The 16,440-nt window shown below is 38.2% G+C and overlaps 1 protein-coding gene across 8 annotated transcripts in view; it reads right to left on the reverse strand.

Moving 5' to 3' along the window:
* Positions 1-16,440, reverse strand: part of ppp1r12a (protein phosphatase 1, regulatory subunit 12A) — a 45,845-nt gene that overhangs the window by 15,555 nt on the left and 13,850 nt on the right. For 7 of the 8 annotated variants that reach the window (XR_006369828.1, XM_044108674.1, XM_044108673.1 and 4 more), the window contains exons 2-9: positions 12,358-12,488; positions 7,218-7,336; positions 3,894-4,053; positions 2,710-2,854; positions 2,548-2,622; positions 2,367-2,458; positions 2,119-2,276; positions 1,898-2,025 (exon numbers count right to left, since the gene is read on the reverse strand). Coding sequence is in view for 7 of the 8 variants with exons in the window: in XM_044108674.1 (XP_043964609.1) it covers positions 1,898-2,025; positions 2,119-2,276; positions 2,367-2,458; positions 2,548-2,622; positions 2,710-2,854; positions 3,894-4,053; positions 7,218-7,336; positions 12,358-12,488 (1,008 nt within the window). In the remaining variant the exon portion in view is untranslated. The remainder of the gene's footprint in view (positions 1-1,897; positions 2,026-2,118; positions 2,277-2,366; positions 2,459-2,547; positions 2,623-2,709; positions 2,855-3,893; positions 4,054-7,217; positions 7,337-12,357; positions 12,489-16,440) is intronic. The other variant, XM_044108670.1, reaches the window with a different exon arrangement.

Here is a 16,440-nt window from a genome sequence, read left to right on the forward strand (position 1 = left end):
ATAACCACAGTCAGCTTACCCTCTATATAGGATACTGATTACACTGAATTTTATTCACACTTTTCAGTGTAAATCAGCTGAATACACATTTTATTTTTTGGGGTAATTTAAAAATAAATAAATAAATAAAATCTTGCATCATCATGTTTCTTTGTTCACACTTATATGCAATTTTCTCGGTCATAATATATAAAAGTCTAAGAAAATAAATTTTAGTTTGTCATAGTAATGCGACAAAATGTGAAAAGCTGAAGGGGAACAATTACTTATGCAATACACTTTATACTTTGTTTATAAGGATAAAACCCCAAGAAGAAAAAATGATCGTCTCATCATATTTACGATTTGGCTTCGATCTAAGGTTTTAGCAAATAAAACTTTGATTCTATACTATTTTAATTTCTGTCAAAGGATGAAAGCAGTTGAAAACACAGAAAACACACAAACACAACTTAAAATAAAATATTAGAGGTGCATTTGTTGATTACAAGTGGAAAAAAAGCACCATGTAATGTTGATGAGTGAAAGGGAAGTTCAATCACTTGTTGGGTTTTTCCACTAGGGTAGAAGCCAAGGTTAAATATAACTCAAAAGAATTCTGTGGGGAATTAAAATTTTTTGTTTTTGCACAATTATACAAATATTTACTTCATTTGTAAGTGAAAGCATAAATAAAAGCTGAAAGTAATTAATAATGTGGTATCTGCAGGTCAAAAGCTGCTGTCCCCTGAAGACATCAGAATTTACTGCTGGCAAAATTCTTTAACAGGCCAACCCCAGCAAGTGGAAAAATCCTACATCACCTGGAACAGGTGGGGAGTTAGGGGAGACTTTAGTTCTTTGTGAGTGCACAAGTGCATGTAGGATGAGACAACAACTCTGGTGCACACCAATGCCTCACCATGGGTTTTTTGGGCACAAGAGAAATGCCAGTTTTGCGCAAACCTTGACGCCACAATGCAGGACAGCCTGGCTCCGCCAAAGGCATGAGAGGTGTAATGTAATCAAACTAAAAGGCGACCGTGGCAAGAGCCGAGGATGGTAAAACGGGACGGACAGGGAGGAAGACAGAAAGGTTGAAAAAGAAAATAAGACAGAAGCAGAAGCAAAAGAGAGACACTTTGCGCGCGAGGACTTCAAAGCCGAGTCACACCACCTGGTGCCGAAATAATGGCACCGATCAGATGAAATAATTGCAGTCGGTTGGTATGAAAAATGCTCAATTATCAATCAGGTGTGGTTTGTAAGAACCAAGCTTTAAATAAGGCCTGGAAGTTTAAGAAGCAGAACTACTAAAGCAGACACGATGAGTTCCACTCAATGACTGAGTTCAACACTTCCTGTGTTGATTTAACTTTTCCACAAAGCTCTTGATTCAGTCAGCAGCTTCTGGCCATCCAAAACAGTTCAGTCCCTTTTCCTTAGTCACACAAGCAGCCACAGCAGCTTACATTTGCCATGCTCAGTATTGCTAGAGGAGTTGTGTCTTTTTGCCAGCAGAGGGCAGCAAATCCAAAAGTGGCAACAACACAATTGACCAAGGAAAATAAAATCAACAGCTAAAATCTGGAGCTTTTATAGATCAACATTTTTCAATAACTCGTTCTGAATGGGAATTCCTTTTTGTTTAAGAGCCACAGAAAAAATAACTACAACTTATTTAACTGATTTCAGTTAGAGTAAATTAACGTCAGCACTGTGTTTAAAAACTACAATGTGCAATCCTGACCACCTGCATTCACGCACAGTGCCTTGAATAAGAAACCACCCCCTGAAACCAGCAGGATGACTGTTGGATCATGCCTGAGCTGCAACTCTGGACTTCCTTAAAGGGTTTATTTAACAAAATCTCAAAGACTAAACTGTTTTAATAAGAAATTCATCCGAGAGGTTTTACCTTCTTAACTGGTGAAGTGGGCGTCGTCACCTGATTTGTTGGACTCGTTGGAGACGACGTGCTGACGGTGGCCGGGGTCGTTGTCGTCGTCGTGCTACTGGTCACCGCTGCTGGAGGCTTGCTCTTGTCTTTGGAGCAATAAAGAACATTTTTAGCTATGTCAACACGACAAATATTCAGCAAAATCTCTTAATTCACATTTTTCTTTTTGTGATAATCACCTGCTTCAGTTTCAGACTCTGAATCTTCCTCGTCCTCATCCTCACTCGAGCAGCTTGATTCGTCCTTCTTCCCCTCTTCCTCTTCGTCCACCTTCTCCGGTTCTAAGGTCTCGATGCGCGGCGCAGTCTTTTCCGGCTCCAGAAGCAGCGTTTCTTTGCTGAAGCGGAGATTAGGGCAGAAATGTGATCATTCATGTAAATATTTGCACAGATTGATTTTTTTCCCCACAGGATAAACCCCCCTCTACCTTTTGAGTGGTTTCAGTGACTGGTTGTTGTCCCCTGTGGTTGTCACCTCAATCAAAGGAGACTTTTTAGCATCCTTCTTCTCCCTCATCAGCTGGAATAAAGACAAGAAGCATGACAATTGGTTTCAGAAGCTCTTCCAAACTCTTTAAGCTTGAATGAATTATCCAGTCAGTGACTCACCAGGTTTTGTTTCTTTTGTAGCTCTTCTAAATATCCCAGAACATCTTCATCAGCTACATCAAAAGCAGTCTGGCCCTGAAGGGGAAAAAGGTAAAAAAAAAAAATAATAAGTCAAGTACTGCAGAAACACTGAGTGAGTAACAACAAGCTTCCATTACCCACCATTTTATTAACAAGCTCCATGTTGCACAGATTCTCCACGAGTATTCTACACGCCTCCTCTTTGCCCCAGTGTGCCGCTGCGTGGAGAGGCGTCCAGCCATCATAGTCCTTAATATTTATGTCATAACCTGCTTGGATTAAAAGCCTGGACAGAAAGAGTGTGTGAATTAGTGAATGTTGATTCTTTCTCAACCTTGAGTCAGATTAACAAAAATCTGTGCCTTGGATTAAAGTAGTTAATAATCACAAGCAGCAAAATATTTAAGTAGAATCGTTTGCGACGTACCAGGACTGCACTGTAGTTAATCTTCATTGCAAAAATATTAAGTAACTTTTATGCAAGATATAAGTCAATAATTACTTGTATTAATAAAAATAAACTAGTTCCATTGGTAGATTATTTAAGTAAGAAAATCTGCCAGTGGAACAATCACATTTTTAATCAATAGTAAAGAATTATTGATCCATAGGTTATTTAAGTTATTCTTAAATTAATTTTGTCTTATTTCAAAAGCTCAGAGATATTTGCACTTGAAACTAGACCAAAAATACTTGGTAAGATTTTGAGTTTTTGTAGTGTTGAATGTGTTTTATCCTAATCCTGATTTAAGCTTCTCCACAACTTTATCCCCGACCTCTCTGGCATTTCCAGACTTTTATTTGGAGTAAAAAGGGATTAAATACAAATCCAAGAAACACATTTAGGTTCACTGTGGGTTTGTCCATCACATAAAATACTCTAAAACATTGAAATTTGTGGTTGTTATAAGAACGCATGTGGCAAAGTTTAAGAGATATAACTGTTTTGCAAGGAACTATGTGAAAACTTCCTTTTAAACTTTGCAAATTGTGTGTTTTATTTCAATTATACTGCTAAAACTAGATGGATGGAGAAAACCGACAGCTCAGTGTCACACAGGACCTCGAAGAACCACAGGCAGCAGCGTTCTGGCTGCCATCCCGGAGCCGAGGAACAAGTTACTGCCGCTCCGATGTTCACGCGGCGCAAAGTCTTTTAACGACCCACAGAAACCATGTCAAAACAAAGCGAAATAAGACGCAATTACACTGGGAAATCTTGTGTTACGACCGCTGTCATAACCCAACTCCGTCCCTCGTGCTCCTCTGAATGCACCCGGTGAACCAGCGTCGTGCTGCAGGTTGCTACATGCAGCGATGCTTACTTTAAAACCTCCACGTATCCTTTGGCAGCGGCTACATGGAGCGCCGTTCCTCCCGACTTCGCGTGCCGGGTGTCTTGAATCTGACCGCTGTTCAGCCATTGCCGAGCATCTCTCAGCATGATGCGCTCCTCCTCTTTTCGGGCAGCCTCTATGTCCAACCCTGGAGCAATAAAGACAAATGAAACTGTAAAGACTACCTGCATGTAAGGAGAAAGCTGCTGCTTCGCCAAATATATTCCCAAAGTGGAAATAGTAGAATAATTCTTGGCACTTTTATCAACTTTTCCACACATTTGATTGCATCTGGCTGATTGGCGTGCATACCAGAAAGATGTCTCACCTTGCTTTATTTACAGTTTGTCAGGTGATGTCAGTCGAACTTCTACAAACGCGCGCGCACACCCACACACACAAAAAAATCAGCCGCAAAACAAACCACAGTTTCAACCGTAGGCATCACTGTAATTATCTTCAGCCACGTCTTTGTGTTATATGCTGTATTTCAGGCTCTGGGAGACGAAAACCAGAGCGTAGATAATTATAGCGCCACCTCTGAATATAAGGGTTTTGTTGAGTACTTTGCGATACTTTGGGGGACAGTTTGTGCCAATATCCAGTAAATTAAACAACACAATAGTTGCAAACACAGACGCTGCTTAGCTGGTCAAGTGGGTCAGTATGTCAGTGTTATACAATCCATACAAGGAAGCGGTGAAAACAGCCCTGACTTAGTGCGACACCTGGCTGAAACATGGCCTGAAAACTCACTGCTGCGTGCTGCGCTGATTTTCCAGCTGAGCCTCAACTGTATTACATAAACAAAGACCCAAGAAGTGTTCTGGGGTCAGAGCCAAACTTAAGCTCATCATAAAGCATTTTTGCTCCATTCTGATCAAAAGCTACAAAAGGAAAGTCTATGACTACATGCTCGGGTTGGCAAATGCTTGGTTGAGGAAAAACTGACATTTTAAAGAAAGTTTTAAGAGCAGAAGGAGGAAAGTTAGAGTCGTGCCATCTTATTTTACTTTCCACTGGTTCGGAGGTTGACTGCATTCTTATTTTCCCAACTTACAAAATATTAATGTTTTATGATTCAACAAAACAATAAATAAATGGTCTCGTCTGAGATTGAGCTATTCTGTCAGGCTTCAGGGTCTGCAACCTGAAGCTCAAGAGCCACATGTTGCATTTAAGACTCCACTGTTGATCTCAATAACTTTGGCCACAAATGCTAAAGCATTAGGCAATGTTTAAGATGCAAATGTTTTGTTTTTTTTGTTGTTGTTTTGGGTTTTTTTTAAATCGGCTTTGGCAACTTTTAATAGGGGTTTTAAAGTAATATACGCAAAACATTTCTGTATAAAATTACAATAGCAGTGCAATAATAATAATTACTAAGAAACTTTTGTCTTTGTTGCAATTTATGTATTTTGACATTTGAAAAAATGACCAGACTTAAAGTAATTGCCCTTTAATTTAGTAGAAATAAATTATATAGTAGGTTCTGTTAAGGTAATTTGTTTCTCTAAACAGATTTTGTTTAGCTGAACCAAAGGTAACTGACCTCTGCTCTAGGTGGAACCACATGGTAGAAACCCATTTAAAATGAATTGCAGAAATAACTGCATTGAAAGGTGGTTTTACAAAGTATCACCTTGGAGACAGAAAACAGATGCCAATCCCGCAAAAAACGTTAAAACCAGGCCTAATTTTTCTTTCACTACAAAATTCTGAATGTCTATAACAGACTCTTACTAAAAGAACTAGCGTTTACCCAAACATGAAAATGTTCAAAAAGTTTGAATGTCTATGCAAGGCATTGAATTCAGTGTAATTCACCAGAGTATGACGGCAAACTGATGCATCGTTTTACCTAATGTAGAGAACCAGGGCTGACCGGGTCAGCCAGCATCCTTTGAGCTCTACTGAAGCAGACAACACAGTCTATAAAAAGCATGGAGCCTAATGGCCTCTAAGCAGCAACACAAAGCAAGAGCTAAGTGGAAAACTTGGCACTTCAAAGCTGATTTTCTTTAAGTGAGAGAAACGAGTCTACCTGAGATGACACAGATCGCAGTGAAATATTGTAATATTTGATGATAACATGAAAGCGATGCCACTGCAGCATTAATCTCTAGATTTCAGCCATTACAATTTGAAGATGGAGCTTTGGGCGTTCCCTCTACAGAATCGAGGACAAGTTTTCTAAGCTGAGGGATTCTGTTGGCCACTTGCTAACAAGTTTAACTCGGTTACAGAAAAATCAAACCACAAACGCAGGGAAGTGTTACACAACAGCTAGTTGCATAATGCTGCCTACTACCTCTAGCATGAAAAAAAAAAGAAAAGAAAAAAAAGAAAAGAAAAGAGCAACTGCCCTCAGGACAGGATCGCCGTGAATTCACTCTCCAATGGAGCTTCGTCATGTAAGCGGTTTCTGCAATCCTGTTTCTGTTTTAAGAAACAAAACTTAGATTTTGCTCACTGAGATCTGGACACTGCAAACAATTTAGCATTATTTAATAATAGAGGATTCCGCTGAGGGTGATCAGAATAAGACAGGAAGAACTTCCTGTGGCAATGTATGTACATGCATTGCAACTTGTTGACCGTAAACAAACAAGTTGATTTAGCCAACGCAGTTGATGCCTCAGACAATGAACCAGGTCACCAGGTCTTTTTGTACGAATATAAACTGTTGTGCTCTGAACAGGAGCCGGGTGACATGTTGGCGGCAACTGCTCTCTATGAAGGAGAGTCCCGTACAGAAATAGTAAACACTCAGCTTTTTACTTTTGAACCATCACATGACAGTGAGTGACACAGATGGATGACTTTTCTATAACAAGTTAGTTATGTTAGGGAGCCAGGAAAGCAGCAGGTGGCTGACGCACCAACTCTTTAGTTCATATTTCAAAACACAGACTTGCATGCATGAAATACCAAGAGGCTCCTTTAGGTTGCCATTAAAATTTAAGTGCATCACTTGATTCTAGACATTATGAAATACAGTTAGTTCCAAATCGTTATACATTCATATTTTCTTTTAGATTCAGTTCTGCGTTTTGAAATAGCGCCACTAACAACAAATGTCATGAAGGCATTTATTAACTTCCGTTCAAATTGTTCCAATGCAATCCAATCATACAATAAGATTCAAATCCATTCACACACAGTCCAATAAACCAATTAAAATGTCAAATATAATTAGTCATACTTTACCAAATGATAAAGATTTTTGCCAGCAGCACATTTTTCTAAACTGAGTAATGAGATGTTTTGTCTCATCTCACAGGGAGTTGGGGGATGGACGACATACTGTACCTTGTCGGTTAATCTCATTTTGTAGAAGTTCCTCCATTGGTTCCTCCTCAGCGATGTCCAGAGGCGTCTCCCCCTCACTGTTCACAACTCCAACATTAGCACCTTGGCTGATCAGATACCTGCAGGGGAGAATTTCAGCAATTTAATTCCTCAAAGCAATGTGACGGGAAACATTAGCTCCTAAAACCTCTGAGGAAACTGTTAGATTTGAATAATAAAGTTTTTAGTCCAGTGCCGGTGGTGGAGCTAACTGGTGCGTATTGTTTTAATTGTAATCAATCAATGGCAGTTAAATAATTATAAATGTGCAAAAGGAACTTTCATAGAAGTACTTGCCACAGGAGTAATACATTACACTTTATTCTGCAACATGGTTACATAATGAGCCAATAAATTGACAGATTATGAATGTATCTGCCAAAGAAAGAAAACAATACATGTAGTTTGGTACCAAGCTTTTTCTGGTCAGTAAACAGAGCATCAACTGCACCACATAAGGATCAGAACCACAATCAATGGAAATTACATAAATATTTAAACATTACATGCATTTCCATATGTACAAAGAATAATAAAGTTATGGTTCAAGAAAAGTACGAAAAGATTCACTCGCAGGTAAGAAATGGAAGTAAAAAGTAACAAAATGGCAACATGTCAATCATTTTATTATCATCATTACTTTCCCTGAACTGCAGGATCCTGGTCTGCCTCGTCACTCAGGCAGATCTTAACAGGTGTGGGCATCAAGTATGGTGGCGATCCATTAAAACGCCCAAATATGAATTTGGGATAGTTTCCGCACATAGCACCTTAAAGCATTGCAGTAATTTGCTGTCTCCATTTTGCATGCATTGATACTGGGATGCCTAGTCCAGTCCAATACATTGTGCGACTAATATTTATTAGCCAAGGTGTGGATTTAACTGCATTTGTTTCTTTGCGTCTCCTAAGGCTATGAAGAAAGCACAACAGATTTAAAATTAAAGCATAAAAAGATGAAGTCAGATGAAGAAAATGTCATTTTAATTTCAAGGCCTTGTTTCCAGCAGCAACTGAAGACATTTAAACCATTAAGGCTCTCTGGTTCAGCTGCCTCCAATTAAAGCGGTGGTCACACTCAGGCCCTTCTCATTAGACCAACAACCCACTTCAAACACTCTTGAATTTCACACAAATAGAAACTGACCAAGAACAAATACGTCAAATTTTCAGCCATTTTGATTGGACGTTCTGCTCCTTCTCTTCCCAGGTTGGCTCAATAGGTTTTGTGGTTTTGTGGTCTGCAGTCCCACCGAGTTTCTTACCCAGAGTCTGCATTAGGTTGACCGTGGGGAGAAGGGAGCCAAACAGATCTGGCTCTGTTCATTGACTACAGCGATTGTGAAAGAGGATGCTGGGATTTAAATGGACCTACTGAGAGCTCCCAGCCTACGTCAGGTTGTAGAGTTTCTCCCTCTGTGACATGATGTCTCCATTAGTCACCCATATCGGCACAGCCACTTGACATTTTCCCTTAAAATGTTAAACAAATGACTTCTTGTTTTCTGTTACACTGCGTCTTGCTGGTGTGTTCCTGAGGATTCACTCAGAACTGACTGTTTACAAACCAAAATGAAGCAGAATTTTTCAATGTGTTATTCAATATGTTATGTTTGTTTCTCCCCTGCCAGCTGTAGTTTTTGGGAAAAACATATCAGCCCAGAGCTAGACTTCTGAAATGTAACCCTAGCAAAGCAGGTCAAAGAACACTCCCACTATGCTGAACAATGAGAACTACTGAGCTCCTTTAGCCCCTTCAGCCTGTTTAAATATCTCCTGATAACATCTATGTGTTGGTTTATGCCAACATGAGCCATCTTCTTACCCGACAAACACAAAAAGGGCAAGAAATACTAGAGTGCAGCTCTAGGTGTAGCGAACGACCCTAATCTCTTAGAATTCAAAAAAAAAAGAAAAAAAAAAAGAGGTTTTATATCAAGATGACACCAGAACTGGTAAATATTGAAGGAGAGTTTAACAAATAGCTATAGGGAGGTTACTGAAGCGAGAATGCAGAGGTTTTAAAATAACCCGTTGACGTTCACTGCTGACTGAGAAGTTCTCTGTTCCCTGTCTCATAAAATAAATTCTGCGTTAAAAAGTGGGATTAGCTATTTCTTTTGTCGCCAACAATTGTTTGAAATATTCAACGTTAATACATTTCCATTTTATCTGTTAATTCAAATAAGTATTCTACAGTCAGAACTAGTAAACAGTTTATACTTGCAACTTTCGCTGCATTCTTTATGACTGGCAGCAATGTTGGATATTTTCTATGGGGTTGTTTGACAAGATTAGACTTTTTCCAAAGTACGTTCTTGTGTTTTCGCCACAAAACCCAGAAAATTTGAGTTTGTAGTACTAAAAAGAACACACTATTAACCACAAGGAGTATTTTTATATTAAGCAAAACAGGCACTGCTTTGAAACTGAAGGAGCACCAACCATAACTCTGGATTAGGTAATGCTTTTATTTTAAACTAGAGTTGAAAGTTAGGGTTAGGGTTGTCTTTGCAGGAGTGATAGTGGTGCCGTTTTAGTTTCCATAACCTGAGTGTTCCCGATTTTGTGGCCTGAAATATTTTCAAATTAATACAAAATTAGCATGTGACTGAAGTACTCTCCAATGCTGAAAGACATCTAAACCGCAAAGCCCAGCTAAAAAAGGAGTCATCCCCTAAATTTAACTTAGTAAAGATGAAAGAACCTCCTGTTGGAAAATTACTGATGGTTATTTTGTTTCAACTGGCAACAAGTCATTCAACCCTCAATGATGCAGGGAACATCGCCTCATTCTTTGAACAGCAATCTTACATAGTGTGAGAACGTCAGGATTCCAACTTCAATTACGAGTTAGAACTTCAAAGTCAAAAAGCACATTAGTTTCACAGTTTGGACCTAGAAGTGATAGTTTAGAATTTTTTAATGTTTTCATTAAAAGGTTATAAGCGAATTATTTTAATCTCAAATAATTAATTATTTTAATGATTTTAATTATAATAATTAAAATATTAATTATATTTTATTATAATTACAATAATTATAATATTTATATTATATACTCAGAATTGCTGGACCTAGAAGCTGAAGCTAAGGCTAGCCAAAGAGGCGGCGCAACGACCAAAGCAGACCTCTACAGCCTTAAAACAACTCCAGTTTAAAGTCATAGTCACACTATTTGATGAATCTTTAAAGACTCAGTAATTTGCACATAAGACAATTATTTACACCAGAAACAGACAGGAAACAAGGTGAAAAACAAAAATATTCTAACACAAAGTGAAGAAATGAGTTCAACACCAACTTACTTCTATATGAGGGTCTCACTTGAAATGCTTCACATGTTCTACTCTTGGGCTGTTTGACACAATCAATGGTATCACACCATTTACTTCCATTTTCTGTGTAAATAACTGCACAATGACATTCTGGAGCAAATGAGTTTGCATAGATTGCAAGAAGACAGCAGAAGTCTGCTTTCGTATCGGTTAGCTGTTAGCTTCAGCTTTAAGAACCTCAATTTAAAAAACCCTGAACTCTGACAAGCTAACATTAATACGAACACACAATCTCTATGGAAATTCTAAGCAACTCTGAATGAAAACAGTTTTTTCAGCCTGTTATATTGGAAATCAGTCTGAGGGGGCCCATTAATGCTGCGTAGCATAATATCTGTTAAGTGTTAGATTTGTTTCAATCACAAATATCACAGAAGGAACTTTATACTTAAATATTACACTTCACGGTGCAAATAACTATCATTTCTACATTCCTGAGAACTTGAAGTAATTGTGTCACAATAAATGATTTATTATCTAAATGAAAGCCTTTGTTATAAATGAGTAAATAAATTGCCGCTGCTTTTGAAGGATCTCCGGGGAAAACAAAAGCTTTGTTTGCAGCTGGAAGGAGTTTGTATGCACCATTAAATGCATTAGTTATTTTTTCCATTTGCTGCGTCTTTTGGCTTCAATCAAGCACTGTTATTAATTAAGAAAGTAAATCATAGGGAGAAAAAAAACCCTACAAGAAAGAAAAATTGCTTTTAAAAGTATGACCAGGTGAAGGGCCACTGACTGTCAATAAATTTGTCCAATCTTAATCTCCATCTAAAGCCATATCAACATCTTCCTCGGGTCCCTTTCTCTTTGTCTAAAAATATTTTAACATTCTCATCTGAAAATGCAACCAGAAATGAGTCAATAGAAAAGTACCTGACATTAACCCATGTCGTGCTGTTCCAAATGCATCTGAAGCATGAAGACCAAATCGCATTAACTATGCTGCTGTCATTCAAATGCAAGATGCATTGATGTTAAAGTCGTTTTCACAGGCATGAACCGAAAATGCATTTAACTAAACCCTTCTTAGGTACATTTCTTTCACCTTTTCTCTCCCTCTACTGTGGATTGTCATCTCTAGTTTTCCTTCACTACTGAGAGCAGCACTTCGGAGCCAGAAGCTGCCAGTGTTGGTTTCACTCTCTCTCTATATAAAGAAACTCCAACTTTTTATTTTGCCGTTATGCCATTTTGATCAGAAAAACTGATAGAAGGGAAACAAAATTTAAAAAAAGCCAAAGACACTGCCAGCTTAATGGCATGTCAATGTGGTCAGGAAAAGTCAGACGATTGCTTATTCTTGACCACAGCTCAATTGTTAATAAAAAATACATGTTCTCTTCATAATAGTTGAAAAGCGTAATACAAAGAATTTACCAATAAAAGGTAGTTGTAAGCACTATTTTGTTAGATTTTTCCAGCATCAGCACTGATGTGGTAAACTAACATTGAAAAATATCTTAGCGGTTTTGTTCTGTGCGTTTTAGTAGTGTAAAGGAAGTTTCATAAAAATCAGAAAACACGGAAAAGAAAATAGTAAAATAATCAGACTCAAACTGAATTCAAGGGTCAAACCAGTCATCCATTTTTGTTTGATTTTTAGATTAAAGAGTGCAACATTCAGTGTAAAAAAAAAAAAAAAAAAAAAAAAAAAAAGACCGGATGTAAAGGATGAGTAAGCAGAACTCAAATCTGATGAAGCTGATAATGTTTCCAAGAAAGAATAAAAAAAAAAAAAAAAAAGAGAGAGAGAGACTTACTCTGCTATGTCTAGGTATCCACAGGAAGCTGCAGCATGGAGGGGGATCCATCCCTCATTGTCAGGCTGGTTCACGCTGGCTCCGTGTTCCACCAGGAACGTCACCATGTCAATGTTGTCATCTATGCAAGCCTAAAAGAAAAGGGGAGCAGAATGAGACCACAACCTTCTCCACACACACACACTTCAACGTGAGTTTATGTCAGTGGGAAAGAGCATCCGAGTCCTGCTGATGGATTGCTGCGTGTGTCCAGAACTGTTGAGGAATTTAGGCAGCTGGAGCTTTAACCAAAATGCCTGCACATAGCAGGGGTCCTTGAAATACCGCAGGCTACGCTGGCTAATACAGCCGTTGACGTGCTGTGTTTATATACTGATAATTTATGAAGAGAAGGGGGAAAGTGAAGTAGGTCAGCTATAAATGACAGCCAAACATTTTGTCCCAGAAATTCAGGTAGTTTCACCCAGATCAGTTCTAAAAATATTATTTTATAATTATCAATTCAAATATAAACGTTACCAACTCATTCATTTACTGAATTATTACACTTTTCATTAATGTATTGGCTTCAACAAATTTTAATTAGTATAATATATTTTGAATATTTGCCTGGTTATTTGTTGGATCTTATGAACATGATAAGTACATTGCCCAGCAGATGTTTTCATGTGGAGAAACAAAATGTTTCAGTAACCTGAAAAAAATAAAAAATAAAAAATGAAAAGTAAAACCACTAAAATCTCTACCAAACCAGCTCCGTTCATTCAATTAAAAGCTACACGTAAACCACTTTGTCACCCCTGGAAGCAAAACGCACAAATGTTTCTTCTGAATGAAAATGAAATCTATGAAAACCATCTGAAATTAGACAGCAGTGCTGTTCGAACTGTGTCCTAACTAACACCACCCACAAACCAAGCTGACAGTGACAACACAAGTGATGCCCACGAGAAATAGAAAAAAACAGTAAGTGTGGGAGTTCTAATTTAAGACCGTTTTGAATGATGGAGGCGTTTCGAGACAATCTATATGATGACTAAGAATTTGCACAAAGAGGGAGCAGACCTGAGATTCTGACGTACATTTCATTAACTGGTAAGGGTTATGAAATGCTGGATGGAAAAAGTATGGTGATTTTACACTGTTTGGAACAAAATACACAAATGTTTTGAACAATGTAGTTTGTTTGTTTTTTTTTTGTTTGTTTTTTTTTAAACGCATGATTTCTGTACTGGTGGAAAGTTCGAAAAACAGAAAGAAAAAAAAACAGTGAAATTTTTATTTTGTACAAAGAAATCCCTTTCAATTAAAATATCTTGGGTCAAAGATACAGTTAGCTGTGCTTTACTTTTAAGAACAATAATAATAAACAATAATTTTAAAAAATACAAAAGAGAAAATAAATCAACGCCTCCAACCCACGACCCCTTAGCTGCACTCCGGACCATGTGCCTCTTTTCTCGGGTTGCTATGACAACATAAGCATCCACAAGAGAAACAGACACACATGAACGCATGCCGGCCTCCTGTTCAGGGCACACTACTATCAGAGTAGAATCCTTGTCCAAATTTGGACCGTTTTGGAAGCACTCTCCCGGCTCTGGAGCATTAAAGCCTCGCTGCGCTTATCTGAGAGTAACCGTCTATTTGTGTTTGATGTGCATGATATAATTGAGATTTATTTATATGGTCCGGCTGTACGTAGGCGATCGGTTCCTAAAAGAGAGAAAGCTGCAAGGCACAGGGGGGATTTTTCCACAGACTGTATGCTTTGGATTTTAAGCTGTTTTTTTTTCTTTGTTATAAAACAGAAAGTGATGATTAATGAATAAAAGTTGAAGCAGCCTTCGAAATAGAGGCAAGACCTCCAATTCACTGCACATTGTACTGCTACAATCGTACAACTATAAAACAACAAATCCTGGTGGTCTTTATTGATTTCAGATTAAGAATATCCAAAAATATTCAAAGTCTGTATAAACCCCCCCCAAAAAAACCAAACACTCTTGACCAGGTATTTTTCTTTATGGTTTCTGGTAAACAGCAGCAAATTGTTCAGTAATTGAAGGAACAAAAGTCCCACACCATTAAACTACCACCACCATCATTAAAAGTCAGTGTCAAGGTGTTTTTTCTGAAAGGTTGAGTTGGCTTTACACCGGGTGTAGCAATAAACACCCGCCAAAAAGTTCCACTTTTGTCTCATAAGTCGGCAAAATATTTACAAACGCGAGTCGGGTCTGGAGTGGTTTTGGTCTTTAAAACAGGAAGGATTCTCGTTCTTGAATCCTTCTTGGTAAGGCATGAAAGAAGTGCTTTAGATGTTGCTCTGTGTTCCTTTTGGACCACCGAGTAGTCAGTCTGCTCCTTGGGCAATTTTGTTTGTTAGCAAGGCACGCCTGGAAAGAGTCAATACTTTTCCACGCATTCTCCAGAGCTTTGTAACACTTTCCACACAGACGTCACTGAAATTAGTGAAACTCAATGAAAACCAACAAAAGGAAAAAATAGATTACTGCTCTTTCAAAAAATATGGTGGGTGGGCAATTATTCTCCCAAGGTGGTTTGGTTAGCTTTTAACTCTAAAATGTAAGCCTCATTTGAAAACTAGTTTGTCTTTACACAAGCCAATATTAACCCTGATATAAACATTTGATCAGCTGAAACTCTTAAGCGTTACTACGAAAGAAAAAAAAAGAAGGGCAGAAACCTTTTTACACTACCATGACTATTATTCCTGTGCTGTGTGTGCGTTCTCTAATGTAATTTGATTTGGAACAGGTAGCCTGTACTGAAACATAAGTGTGTTCAACAGCAGCCAAGACGGTAAAGGAGTCTGAGTTTTCACTGTTACATTTCCATTAATAATTACCCATAACAAAGAAAATCAAGAAAATCTCAGCTTATTCCACACAACTTGTCATAATGCGTTTCAGTTTGTATTTGAGAATATAAGGGGGATTATCTATATAGATTATGATCATAGGGGACGTTTACACTGTATGTTTGTCTTTCTACACGCTTGGGAAAGCTTGTATATTGGCAGCCGCCCGCTTTTATGAAACAAAATGAAAATATGCAATCACAGTCGCATAATTCTGTTTTCTTCCCCATCGAAAAATAGAAACAAGCCTGTTTAGGCGACCACTGATGAAGGCAAACGTCCCTTAAATGCGTCAGAGGCCTTCCTGCGAGGACCGCTCCAGGCAGCTACCATACCAATTCCTTAATGGCCGTCGTGTTTTGTGGTCGACAATAAAGTTTGGTATCATAGCCTGAAGGGAACATTTTCAAACATCACATCTAAAAAGCCTGCAATGTGAATATTTTCCTACATATAGTAATGCATGGAGGCAGCACATGTTTTTGCATACTGGCCAGACCTAATCAAGCATTTCATACCTAGCAGCAGACAGTCATTACACACTAAATAAAAGGGTATCTAGGTAATTAATTGAATTCAGACAGGGATTCTCATTAGCCAATCAACTCAGCCACTGACATAAAGACCTGTGCTAAGCCTGCGTACATCAAACGTGACGCAAGTCCTCTTCCTACAGACGTAATGCTTTAAACCTGTTTGGGTGGTGTCATTCAGAGAGGAGGAGACGAGAAGGCAAGCCAGCTTTAAATATACCAGTGTAAGCAAGAGAAAACAGGAAGAATATCTTTTAAACAGAGATTAATGATCATTTATGGGTTGTTGTTTTTTTTTAACCAAAAACAAAATGGTCTTAAATGTCATGTAAAAGTGTAATATCATTGACTCAGCCAGCTGATGAGCAGTGAGGGGGCAGTACTGAACCACACAGCTGGAGAAAAGTGTTAAAAATAAAAAAAATTAAAAAGTACATAAAAAGGAAAAATTAGCTAACCCCCCCCCCCCCCCAAAAAAAGCATACAGACCATTAAATGCACCGCAATTGATGTTGTCACTTAGTGAGACTAACAAGCTGTGTTCCCGCTGCTGGATCTGATAAAAAATATATATATATATTTTTTTTTTTCTTTAAAAGCCTGTGCTTAATGGAAACTGACACTTCTGGGAAGTTGATGCAACAGCAAAAATAAAATGAGGCACTA

This window comes from Gambusia affinis, linkage group LG23 (assembly GCF_019740435.1).
Source record: "Gambusia affinis linkage group LG23, SWU_Gaff_1.0, whole genome shotgun sequence".
Taxonomy (NCBI): Eukaryota; Metazoa; Chordata; class Actinopteri; order Cyprinodontiformes; family Poeciliidae; genus Gambusia; species Gambusia affinis.